At 39.3% G+C, this 13,372-nt stretch overlaps 1 protein-coding gene and 1 pseudogene across 1 annotated transcript in view; one reads left to right on the top strand and one right to left on the bottom strand.

The window, feature by feature from the left end:
• UBL3 (ubiquitin like 3) overlaps nucleotides 1-9,435 on the bottom strand; it is a 68,527-nt gene extending 59,092 nt beyond the window's left edge. The window contains exon 1 of the mRNA XM_028105372.2: nucleotides 8,348-9,435. Coding sequence (XP_027961173.1) covers nucleotides 8,348-8,374 — 27 coding nt within the window. The 5' untranslated portion in view covers nucleotides 8,375-9,435. The remainder of the gene's footprint in view (nucleotides 1-8,347) is intronic.
• Nucleotides 8,490-9,572, top strand: LOC114210909 (uncharacterized; annotated as a pseudogene).
• The last annotated feature ends 3,800 nt before the right edge of the window (nucleotides 9,573-13,372 follow it).

Below are 13,372 nucleotides of genomic sequence, written 5' to 3' on the forward strand. Positions count from 1 at the left end.
AATAGCTTTTAAATGCCCATGGGTATGGAATTAGCTAAACAATTTATGTACATCTATCAGAATCAGTTCAAAATTATAATATGGTTCTATACTTATTTGTATGGATAGCTGTTCATGATATACAACTAAATGAAAAAAGGAGCATACAAAAGCAGGAATATTTCTAAGGCAAAGACACCAATTTTATATGAAAGTAAAGAAAATTGAACATATATCATGAGAACATTTTGTCTAGACACAATGAATTGCCATCTTAATTTATGTTCATAAACAAAAGATATAATGCCTAACTTAGACAATTTTCATCAGCAGAAAGAACATTTTCTTCTCAAAACCTAGTCATAGAAAGTTGTCCACATATATATTTTATTTAGACGATAAAAAATGCTACTGGATTTGAATCAACCAATAGAAAATCTGCACCATACATAAGTAGCTAAAGTATAAAAACAAAAACAAAATACTCTGAAAGCACTGAATCCATTAAAAATCCATGTTATATATATATATAAAGCAATAATAGTTTCTACATTCAAATAATAAGTTTACAGGAAAAAATTCTATTGTACTGTATTATATTGTATATACACAAAGTTCCAACAAGTTTAAAGAAAATTCCCTTTAATTCTAGCAATTAGTAAGATAATCCATGCTAATTAAAATCATTCCAACCCAGAGGTTACATAGTATTTTGCAAAGATATATAAAACAGGTGTCATCTCTGCCATCCTAGCTCAGACCAATCAGTGGTGAATGTCTGGAGCAAGGGGTTGGTAAGGAATCTAAGGTATTCTGCCTCAGGGATTTAGCAATGTTTGCTCAGGTATGGTAGGGGGAAAGGGCTTAGCATGTTTATCACTACCAAATTCCTATCCTGGCTCTACCTTTTACTAGCTCTATGACCTCCTTAACCTCTCTGAACTTAGACTGTGAGAAAGTAAAACTCAGCTGTGCTGATAATCACACTGTGATGTCTCTAAAAGACACAGACAAGGCCAACAGAAGACCAATAGGCAACAAAATTTCTCCCACGGCCACACCAGAGTTCCAAAATGACTAACATCTGCCCCAGTCCCCTTCACTTCTCCTGCCTCCTAAACAAAGACTGCTGACAGATCCAATTACTAAACTCCACTTCATGGCCCGTAGTATACAATTCCGAGCTAGTCTCCACTTCTGGTTTCTCATCAGAATCATTCAGCACAACCCAAACCCTACCCCAAACTTCTCGCATTTCCTGTTACTGAGGCTAGGCATGGTTCCTCAGGCATGTGCTCTTCCTTGCTAGAGCAAGTCAATAACCTAATTTGTTTCACTACAGATGCATTCCTGATGGTCTCCTTTCTGGTAGGTAGTAGCAGCTTCTTTACCTATATACCAACTAAATTTATCCAGGGTCACTGTGAGGATTAAATAAAATATTACCATGGAAAATGCCAAGCAGCTGCCTGGTATAGCAAGTGCACAACAAATATTACCTTCTCTCTCCTATGCACTCAAAATAAAGCTATATGTGTAATTTTATTTTTTAAGTCATCTACCTAGTTCTTCACTATCAAAAATCTGCCTCTGTGCAAAACACAGTTAAGGGCCAGAAAATAAGGCCTTCAGGGAAAAAGAACTCTAAGCAGCCAAAACAGACATGATGAAGTCCACGAAACAAAGATGATGAACTTTACTATAGGGCAACTCCTGAAAATCCTATTCGGACACCATCTGATATTTTTAACATACTTCAATAAACTTTAAAAATCTGGTTTCCACACCCACAGCAAATTAGAATTAGCAACTGTAAATAGCTAGAGAGGGATAGGTAGGCATACTGACCACAGAAAAATGTAACTGTTCAACAAAGCAGGAAACATTAAAACTAAGCATCAAGCACAGGAACTTAAAATGCTCAGAAATCTGAAGTCGTCTTATACAGTGACTTTTACATTTTTTTTATTTTTTTAAAGATTTAATTGTTTATTTTAGAGAGAGAGAAGCACACGTGCGGGGGTGGGGGAGCAAGGGAGAGGGAGAGGGAAAGAGAGACTCTCAAGTAGACACCTGGCTGAGTGGAGAGCTCCACACAGGTTTTGATCTGAGGACCCTGAGATTATGACCTGAGCTGAAATCAAGAGTGGGACACTTAACTGACTGAGCCACCCAAACACTCCTAAATTTTTCTGATTGAATGTCCAAACTATAAAATACTTGAGCATATACCTCCAATATATGCATATTCATTTGTAAATATTTTATGTATATTGTAAAACAAATACTAAAACACAAAAGATTACAATATTGTTTTAATTTTAACTATTAACTATGTTAAATATTAATTTGTTTTAGTCTTGCAATCACTAAAAATGCTATTACTATTAACATTTTAAGTGAGAGCACTGTTATTCAATATGTCTATTTTTTTTAATTTTGCTTTCCTAATTTGTGAAGTTCAATGTATTTTGACATTTTAAGAACTATTGTTAAGTCATAACTGAAAAACTTAGTTCACAAAGATGCACAGATCTTTATAGAAGACTATGTCACTTACTGGTTTACTAAATCGTATCACTTTTCTATTCTATCACCAAATATGCACAAGTGTTTGTTAAAAGTCAGCTACCAGATGTCAGTGTTATGAAAATTTTATTTTTCCTGATGTCAGTCAGATATTTTTGCAAGCTCAGTAGAATGTGTTTTTAGGTTTCTAACAAATGGGTCCAAAGTCCACTGAAATTCTCTGTAAGATTTTTCAACAGACTGGAAATGTCTAAACATGTTTTTAAAATGTTCTCTCCATAACATTAGTTTCTTCTGAAAAGCAGACACTTTCTCACTTATTGATTAAAATGTCAATTTTGCCTTGTAGAGACAACTTAGTGTTTGTTTTCTCAAAAATATCTGCTAGGTAGCATAATACTGATAACTTCTTGTCATCATGGAAAATATCAGCAGCTATAATATTCCTCTTTTGAGAAATAAAAATGTGTAATTCCGCTTTGAGTTCTGCAACTCTTTTTTTTTTTTACAACTCTTAAATACTGACAGTGAACCTCTGCTCCCCTTCTCAATTCAAAGTATCATAGATTCTTTTAAAAAGCATTTTTTAAAGTAACTATATAATATACTGTAACAGAAAAACTACAAAAACTTTGAGAAAGTCAACCTGCTGTTGGCCTCCACATTACAGAACGCCCACAAGTTCCCTCAGCAAACCATACTCATTGTAACCATCTGAATGTGGACCTAGAAAAGCCTCAGAGCCAATCCATATATTAATACGAAAGCTCCCACTTTTTGGAGCATAAAATAAATAAACAGAAATTCTAATATTTTTATTCTCACATCTCAACTGACTTGCCTCATGTCACTTTGTAAATTACTGACCTAGTGAAGGGGCATAAAGCTTCACAATCTATATTAGATGCTCAGGGTTTGAAGTTGTAGCTTATAGAATAATGACATGTTACACAGAGAAGTACTCAATGAAGAACATACATTGAACTGAATCAATATTATTCAAATTATGGCTCTAGGTCATCAAAAAGAAGTTAAATTATGTGCAGTATATCACACTGAAGTAAATAGGAGAGTAGTCCAACTTGTTAGATTGGGGTATTTCCAAAATAACCTTCATGTATTCAGAAAATTTACTGTTTCAGAATGATATTCCTCAGGGATTCCAGTTACCATGAATTCTACAGTCACTTTCAGGTTTTTCCCCCAGAATGAGAGGAATTCTTAAAGAATATATTTAAGAAGCATATACTTCAGTTTCCTACAACATATTTACTGTTCCATATTAAGAAAATTAGAGCCATCATTAACCAATCACCAATTTAAAAGAATTTCTAGCCTTAATATTAAAAATACATTTTTGATATTCAAAGTAGTAACAGAAGCAGACATCATATACTTCATATTTAACACCATAATCAGTAGTAGTAGTATGGAACAACATTTACTTTTCTATGAGTAATAGTGCTCTATGAGTCAAGAAAATCACTCACTGGCTTTTAAATGTGTTTTAAAAATCATGGGAGATGTAATATAAGACACATATCCATATAAATTTGAAACTGTATAAGAAGAATCTCAAACACACTGACAGAAAATGGTTCACACTTGAGGGCTAGAAATGAACTAAAAGCGGTTTTCACAGGAGAGGGACATGAGTTGGAGTAGGATTTAGAGCCACATAGGAAAAGGCATTCAAAGCTGAGGTAAATTATCTTTTGTTTTTTGTTTGTTTGTTTTGTTTTAATTTTAAATTTTTTTTAAGATTTTATTTATTTATTTGATGTAGAGAGAGAGCACAAACAAGGGGAGCAGCAGGGGGAGAGGAAGAAGCAGGCTTCCCTCTGAGCAGGGAGCCTGATGTGGGGTTCGATCCCAAAACCCTGGAATCATGACCTGATCCGAAGGCAGATGTTGAACGACTGAGCCACCCAGGCGCCCCCGTCTTTTGCTTTCTTAATGAAAAATGTCTAATTCAGAACACCAAATGTCAGACATATTCAAATAAAAACAATTTAGAAGAACATGCCATTTGAGATACATTATTTATTAAACCGTTTGTTGTTACATACTTACATATGTAAACGTACTTATCTACACTTTAGCTTCATAAAACTTCCCCACTTATACTTGAAATAAGAGCTCCAGCAAAATAAAGAAAAATTAAAAGAAGCTGTAAGTAAAGAGAGCATTTGGGACACTAGATCTTAATATACTCTTTCTTCAAAGTTAAAAATTTTCTTTTGTCTGTACCTTTTTCTAGCATGACATCTTCCCCTGATATACACTACATCTGTCATTTTACTTTAACTTGGAAAAGTGATAAAAGTTCACTTTGAAAGGAAATTCGTTTTACTAATTTCCTGTCCACCAGAGGGCTCCCATATTTCTCCACAAATAAAAGAGATCTAACATTGCAATAAAAATAATCATTAAGCACTGAAAAAACTCAAATTATCCATATCTTATTTAACCCCAGACTAAAAATTATTATATCTATTACAATTTCTATATTGATAGCTTAAAAAGATAAAATGTTTCAAATACCAAAATCGCTTTGCTATTTTTCTCACACTGTCAATTTCTTTCCTAGGTAGGTCTTTCAATTTTATAGATATCATAAAATATAATTTTAGTCCAAAGCTCTAAACAGTAGCTCAAATGTTTTCTATAATACTCATATAAATAATTTATTTCTTGATAATTTTCCCAGTCCAGAAAACAAAATCACCACCTTATCTATCCAGCCTTAGGCCTTAAGATTAACAGAAAGAGTAAACATTTTCTTTCAGAAAACCTACAGTCATTAACATAATTCATCCTACAATTATCAACAATGAATACTGCCCCATCATGAATTATGATTTGGGCTGGGGGAAAAAAAAAAAGGAAATGAATCATTTCAATACAATGTATTACAATGATATTCTGTTCAGATATTTTTAGGGTTTTTTTCCCACAAGTAAGTTATTACACTGGAATGTTAGTATATCTCTTAGTTCAAACGCAATCCCTTTTAGCAAAAGAAAACGAATATTTTATGTAAATACACTTATATAAAGGACATATTTACAGAATGTTAATTGCTAAAGTACCAACTGTAAATTTTTTTAAAGAGTACAGCAAATCCATTCACTAGGGGTGCCACTCCCCCTCCAAAAAGATCAACTTACTAAATTCAGATTATAAAAAGAGATTCCTTATGGTAAACACAAAAATTTACTAAATGTTTAGAAATAAATTTGAAATGTGAGTTATATTTACAAAACAAAAAAAGATGCCAAAAAATCGGTTTTAAAGTCAGTCACAATCATTGCTATATGAAGACTTTACCAAAAACATCAACTGATCTGCAATTACTGTAGCTCAACAATGAATTATCTCTAATGAAAAAATGACAGAGTTTATAATTTCACTGCCCCACCTTATCTCCCAACTATGATTTTCCTATACAAGGCCAAGCACCATTAACATGTAAAAGAGGGTAACATTTGTTTCTACATAGCACAGACTAGCTGACACCACTAAGAAACTTAAACATTTTACTACACCTTGCAAAAATGTATGTATTCATACTTAGGAGAGTACATATCCTAATCAATTAGGAGTTTTGTTGCAAAAGAAATGTCAGCTTGTGGAAGGAGATGGGGGGTAGGGAAGCTAAGGTTGTTCAAGATTCAAAGTGGTGAAACTGTTCTCACTTTAAGTCATTAGTGTAAATGCAAACTGTCAATTATTAATATGAAGAGTTTAACAAATACAAAGCATTTAATCAACAACTTCTAACCGTATTTATCATGTTATATTTCAAAAAGTTGAGAATTGTAGGCACTTACCAAATAAAGGCACTTTTTAAGCAAAAATGCAATATAAGTAATAGCAAATGAAGGTTTAAGAGGTTGTGACATTGGAAAAAAAACCTCAAGACTTCCAAGAAGTTGAGCAGTTAGAAAATGAAACATAAAAAATACTCAGAACAATCTAATCTGAGCTGTAGATTAGACATACTCTGAAACAGCATCATCAGGGCATTATATGTTTATTACATAATACTGCTTTGCCCTTGCATATCACCTTTAATCAAGGGATCTCAAAGCACCACCGAATCAAGGCCTTAAAATACAGTCTAAAACAGAAATAGTTGTATTTTTTAATTGCACCTCTTAATAAAACCTTGCCACTACTTCCCGTTTCCCCAATCCGAACATTAGCTTCCAAAACCTTCTTTTGACTTGGAAATGGTATTCCCCAAATCATTTCAATTTGTAACTGATGCTACGCACATTCCAGCTTTACTTCAACACTGGGCCTAAAGAAAGTAGTGGCACTGTTTTAAGGACACAAATCTATTTCATTACAATTTCTGTGACAGAATAGAGTGAACATATCTTGCACCGTGCATGACGATAAAAAATGGAGACTTTGGAGAACAAATCTTTGCTGGAAGCGATGAGCCCAAAAAAATACTCATCAGACGGGAAATAGCATTTTCCAACTCAGTCCAGACACCTTTCCAGGCAACTTCAAGAGTAGGGTAGAGGAAACCATGTCCAGCTTATCCTTAAACGGGTAGGAGACTATTATCCCGTGTGCACACCAGGAGAGAAAGGAAAACTAAAGGGACAATGCAAGAGTTTTAAGACCCAGGAAGGAGAGTTTAAGTTGCTGTGTGGCCACACAACAGACTGAACATTGTGGTTCCTATACATTAAAACAGTACATCAAATGGCAAATCAAACATAAGCAAAATGGCTTTAAACCAAGGTCAAAATATGCCATTTACAGCTATTTAGGTTTGTCTTTTAAGTCTGTGAGGTTCGCTCCTACAGAAACATCTGACATTTTTAAAATTTAATCAGCAAAGTTCAATTTTGTTTCTTCACTGGAATACACGAACACTCAAATCCTAATGTTATGCTAACTTCAATTCTTTCATAAACAAGATCTTTAATCTTCCTGTTAATTGCATTATGTTTGTCCCTAGGACTGCAAAGTGTAATTTCAACTCACACAAACCCACCACCTCCCGGCACTGTAAGCCTACAGGATTCCTGTTAGTCAACAGACTCACATTAACAAACATTAACCTTTAAAAACAGAAAGAAAAGCATCAATAAACAAGAGTACTTTTTGTTTCAAGATCTCAACATTCAAAGATCAAGGCTCAATACTGTGTTTTATTAGCTTTTAAAAGTCCAATGATGTAGTACTAAATATCTGGTACAAAAAGTCCTGGAAATTCACAAGTAGTACCAATATACGGTAGGTCTAGATTTGTGAAAATTCCAAAACATCTTAATATTTCTGTTGCCATAGTTGTTCACCCAGACATTTCGAAAAGCTCACGGCAAATTCTAGGAGACTTTTTCTTGAAGACATACACGTCCCTTCTCTTGAAAACACCAAGTCTGTATCTACTGCATTAACGATTTCGTATCAAAGAACAAGATTCCGGTTTCCCTGTCTACCTCTGTATGTAGTAGGGACACCCGTCCTCAGCTCTGCCTACTTTCACTGACGTTTTCAGAAGCTTTAAGATACAAATGTTCAAAGGTTTCTGGCAAAGAGGGAGATATTTTCTCCACTTCGAGCTACACTGCCACATTTTCCCTACTTCTCCACTGTCTTTAATGATTTAGAAAACACAACCGAATGAGAAAAGCCATATTAAAAGAGGTACTTCCTAAGAGGGGGAACGAGAACCTCCAACTTCTCCAAATCTCCCAGCACCGTGGCTTTTGAACAGTCCCCTGCAAACCGTCACCCCACGCCTGCATCCTGATTAAATAAGATTGGAAACCACAATTAAATCAAAGAATGTCATAATTCATCCTTCACTTACCATATCTGCCGGAACATTACTGGACATCTTGCCGTTTGATATACACCCAGATGTTTACCGGGGAAAAAAAATACAACAAACAAAAAAGAGCAAAAGTTTTCAAGGTACAGCAATCAGCCTTAACGATCTTGACTGGTTCGTGATGTGCTTTCCAAAAAATAAGTTATTTCGGAGCCAAAGTGCCGGGCTGGCCGAGGTTCTGAGCGAAGAGAACAACCCCAGGAGCTGTGTGGCCGGTGCCGGAGAGAACTCCCGGGATGGCAGCAGCAGCAGCCCCCGTCGTCGTCAGCGGCAGCGGCGGCAGCAGCAGCCCCAGGACCGGCCGCGCCAGGTAGACCGAGCCGAGTGACACACGGACATGGAGCGGGGTGGGAGGGGGTTAAATCGCCTTCCTCCTTTCCCAGCCCGGCAGTGATTCACACTTGCTCCCGAGTCAAGTCCTCATTAAGCAGGAAGAAAATGCCCCGGCGTGGATGTACATAGATAACTATGTGGCTACACATGGACGCGTGAGCAGTGAGTGGCGGCCGCGCTGGGGCCGGCGCCGGCGGACGGCGCGGGGCAAACAGCTCAACTCGCGCTGCCGGGGCTGGCGGCCGGGCCGCGGAAACCCGCGCTCAAGGGCATTTAACTAGTTGGGAGCCGAAGCGAAAGCCCGGGGCGGCGAGCGGGGGGCGCGGGGCGCTCAGGTCGGGCGGGAGACCCCACGGCCCCTCGGGGCTCAGGCCGCGGGCGCCTCCGGGCAGCGGCGGGTCTCGGGGCGCATCGTCTCCGGCTTCTCGGCGCTCCTCTCCTGCCTCCGCCTCCCCGCGTCGCCACCTTCCCCTCCCCTTCGACGCCGACTTCGGCTGGTCCCCGGAAGAGGCCGGGTCCTCCCTCTCCTCAGCCCGGGAATGGTTTCCTCTCGGAGCTTTGTCTCTCTTCCTCCTCCACTTTTCAGTCCCAAACGCCGCAGCCGCCTCCTGTCATCGCCTCTCAAGCCAACATGGCGGCGACGGCGGCTGCTTCCTGAGCGCAAGTCGGGGACACGGAGAGAACACTGCCCCTCCTCGCAGCCGCCGCCACCGCCCCCGCCTTCCCTCTCCCCTCCGCGGACACCGGTGCGTCACTACGGAGACCACCCTCGAGCATCATGGGAAGTGTAGTCTACGCCGTGGGGGGGGGGGCGACCTAACGCGTCCTCGCTGGACTCCCTAGCCACGCCCCTCTTAGCAACAGTTGCTAGGAAAGAACTGCTCGCTTTAGCCAAGCTGCAGCCCAGGAGTTAGGTGATACCCGCTACCCGGAGTGCTGTGAGCGTGCGAATTATTTGGAGAAAATAATTCTGGACAGAGAAATTCCCTCATGCACAATACACATACAGACTGAAAATACGGTTTACTTCCAAGCAGAATCATTCATTTTAATGACAGCACGCTCTCCACATCCTGCAATCTCAAAGCATTTTATACAGTGATTTCAAATAGGTCTTTTCAACATTACATTTGGAAGATCAGAAGCAATCATTGATTTCCAATAAGGTTGTAGAAGTTCAACAGGAACAAGGATCTCATTAAGCAGGCAGAATGTTTGAACATGTGTTTCTTGAAGACCTAGGGCCATAAAGCTACAATCTAGTTAATTGAAATTACCAAAAACTGTGTTAGGTACAATAGTATATCATGCCAAATCTATATCAGGAAATAGCTGCTACAAACTACATGGGGATTCACCAGTTTACCAGGCTAGTCCCTAAATTCTATTTAATTCAAAATGTAATAAAAAACCTACACACCCACAGTGATTAGCAAATAGCACAAAATCATACTATGGGTGAGACTAGACTTAGATGAAGAATACGTCTATTCCAAATTTAGGAACAAAATGCAGAAACCACCAATGTCTATCTGAATCCATATTCAGATCTCTCAGGGCTTTGGCAGAATATTTTAGCAAGGGCAGTCTAAATTAGACACCTGTATGAGAATGCCAACGGATTTAGAGTCTGAAAACCAACCTACAGCTTTGTGACCTCATCTGTAAAACAGTCTTGCCTACCTTCCAGGGGTAAGGTAGGAGCAGTTGCAAGGATGAGTTAATGCATGGGAAACAAATCACTTTGTAAATAATAATGCATCACCTGATAGGAAATGTTACTACTCATTCATTGAGCAAACACATGATCCAGGCACTCTGCTAGGCACCAGGAGCTTAAAAAGGAATAATCCAGACACTGTCCTCAGGGAACTCATTGTCTAGAAACCTATGTCATTCCCCACAGCAGTCTCTCCAGGCAGGTTTGTCTCATTAGGATGGAAGCTCACAGGACGTTTAGAGTATTCGCCTCTTGAGTAGCCTGGATGAAGACATTCCAAGCACTCCTAGGGATCTCCATCAGCCTGTAGTGAGTTAGGGTGATAACCAGGAAGGAGGAGGATAGCTCAAATTCACAGACAAACAAGAGGACGGAAGAAAAAAAAAAGAGAGAGAGAGAGAAAGAAAGGCCCATATCTCACAATTAGGCTCAGGACTTGGTCTAGAAATTTCCAAATCTACCACAACATGATTTTCCATGGCCTCTGGTACTTGGTTGCTCATTCTCCATCGTTAACGTCCATAGAGCCCTCCCCACCAGCCCTCCTGGAAATAAGGGCAGTTGAAAATGCTTCAATTGACCGATGAGTCCAGAAGGAACATTGGAACACATTTGGAAGGCTTTCACTGGCAAAGTTAGTTATCTATCACTCCCCTAACCCCACCTTTTATCCAGTGACTGCCCTGGCCAAGCCTGTGCTGGGCCTACATGCTACTGGAAGCAGAAGAGGACAGGACTTAGAGAAACTCCAGCTCCCACTTCCCCTCAGCTCTCCCAACAGCCAGACAGCAAGGGGCGTCGTGACCACCCCGGCTAGCCCAAGACCTTGGCAGTGCTGACACAGGACGTTGTTATTTGCTGCCAGTTACCCCTGCCACCACTACAAAAGGCACATCCTTCAAAAGTAAAATCACTGCACCTAGCTGTGTTTCCAGTCATTCTTCTAAGAGAGGCTGAGACATGATTCTCATTATAAAACCTGTTATAGCTCCTCCCTAGCAGAATTAAAGTATCAGGGAGCATTCCCGAACACAGTTTCGAATTTTTCCACTATACTGTTTTTACTCTCTGCTTCCTAACTTGGGCAGGTGCAAAAGGAGGCTGAGGAAAGAGCGCAGTTGTCCTCAGCAGGCAACAGTAGTATCTCCTGATACTATTCATCTACCGTAAGCATCAGTTTGAAGAAAGGAAGGGACAGCATTTTTGTAGCAGGACAAAGAACTTCCCAGAAAACCAAAGGACCTGGCTCTGTCATGAACTGTCATGTGACCTTTGCCAAGACACTTTGCCTATCTAACCCTCAACTTTTTCATCTGAGGTGGTAGGACTAAATCTCTCAGGTGCCTTCTAAGAGTCTATGAGTGTTGAATGACACCTATGGCGTGTTAAAAATATCTTCCCCACGTGATTGCTCATGGGTATGTGGAAGGTTTTGGGGGGACGAGGGGCAGGTGATGAAAATGTTTTAAAATTAGATTATTGCAGTGGTTGCACAACTCTGTGTGTATACTGCAAACCATTAAATTGTACACTTTAAATTGGCGAATCTATTTTTTTATTTTATAATTATGGTAAAAGACACTTAATATTGACCATCTTAACCTTTTTTAGGTACACAATTAAGTGGCACTCTATACATTTACTCTGTGGTACTGCCATCACCACCATCCGTGCACAGAACTCTTCATCTTGCAAAACTGATGCTCCATCCCCACTGAACAACTCCCCACTTCCTCCTCCCTCCAGCCACTCTATTTTTTGTCTCTATTAATTTGGCTCCTCTTGTTACCTTATATAAGCAGAATCATACAGTAATTGTCCTTTCGTGAATGGTTTATTTCGTTTAACGTAATATCTTCATCCATGTTATAGCATGTGTCAGAATTTCCTTCCTTTTCAAAACTGAATAAATATTCCATTGTACGTATGTACCGCATTTTGTTTTTCCATCCATCCATTGATGGACATGTGAGTCACTTCCACCTCTCGGGTATTTGCAAAATGGGTGAATTTTATGATATGTAAATTGTATCTCAATGAAGCCGTTAAAACTATATCTCCCCCATCTGCCGTGTAAGGGGTCTGAAATGATTTCTATCTAAGGATCATTCCTTAAGGGCCTTCTCAAGGAAACTCATGAATTTTAACTAGACAGAAGTATTACTTTCTGTGAGACCAGTAACCTTTAATCAAGTATTACTTGGGTGGATTATCTCATTATTCCATCCAGTCTCAGTTATTAAAGATCTGGGACTAGGAAAATGCCACAAGAGGCAGAGAAAGGTCTGCAACAATGCCTGGGGGAAAGGGGCTGGGGGCAAGGGGGCACAGACCCAACAGCATTGCTGAAAGTAGAAGCTCAGCTCTGAAGACAACTTTTGCCACTTCTGTCCAACTTTGCCCAAGGCTGGCCTTGTCCTCTTTAGTTGCAGTGGAAGAATCATTTCAAAGGTTCATTTTGTAAGATTAGACATTTCTTTCTCTTGAGAAAATCTACATGAAGCCCCCTAATACCCATATAAAGACCCCCAGCATAGAAGGAGTCTCAAGAGATGTTAATTCCCTGCCACAACTGGTCAAGGTCTTTTCTCCCAAAGTAGAGAAAATTTGCTTACCGATTTAGTAATGGGCTTTCCCCCCTTTAGTCTTTACTCTTTCCGGAGCAGAATGAATGTGTGTGTTCTTCTGGTTTGAGAATTGTGATCTGAAGGAGTTTGGGATCTGAAGAACAGAATTAAATTGTGTAAATCAAGGAAATAGATGGGACACTCTGGCTGACTTAATTTTACTCCCAGGAGCACCCCCCCCGACACACACACACACACACACACACACACACACACACACACACACTGCAAATATGGCCCGCCCTTCTAACACTATACTTCCGTAACCAGAGATTCTTAATATGGTCCTCATAAGAGTCACAAAGAGCCATTTAAAAAGACAGA

The sequence above is a fragment of the Eumetopias jubatus genome, unplaced genomic scaffold (genome assembly GCF_037043125.1).
Source record: "Eumetopias jubatus isolate StellerSeaLion01/CBP00866 unplaced genomic scaffold, mEumJub1_p1.0 scaffold_3, whole genome shotgun sequence".
In the NCBI taxonomy this organism is placed as follows: domain Eukaryota; kingdom Metazoa; phylum Chordata; class Mammalia; order Carnivora; family Otariidae; genus Eumetopias; species Eumetopias jubatus.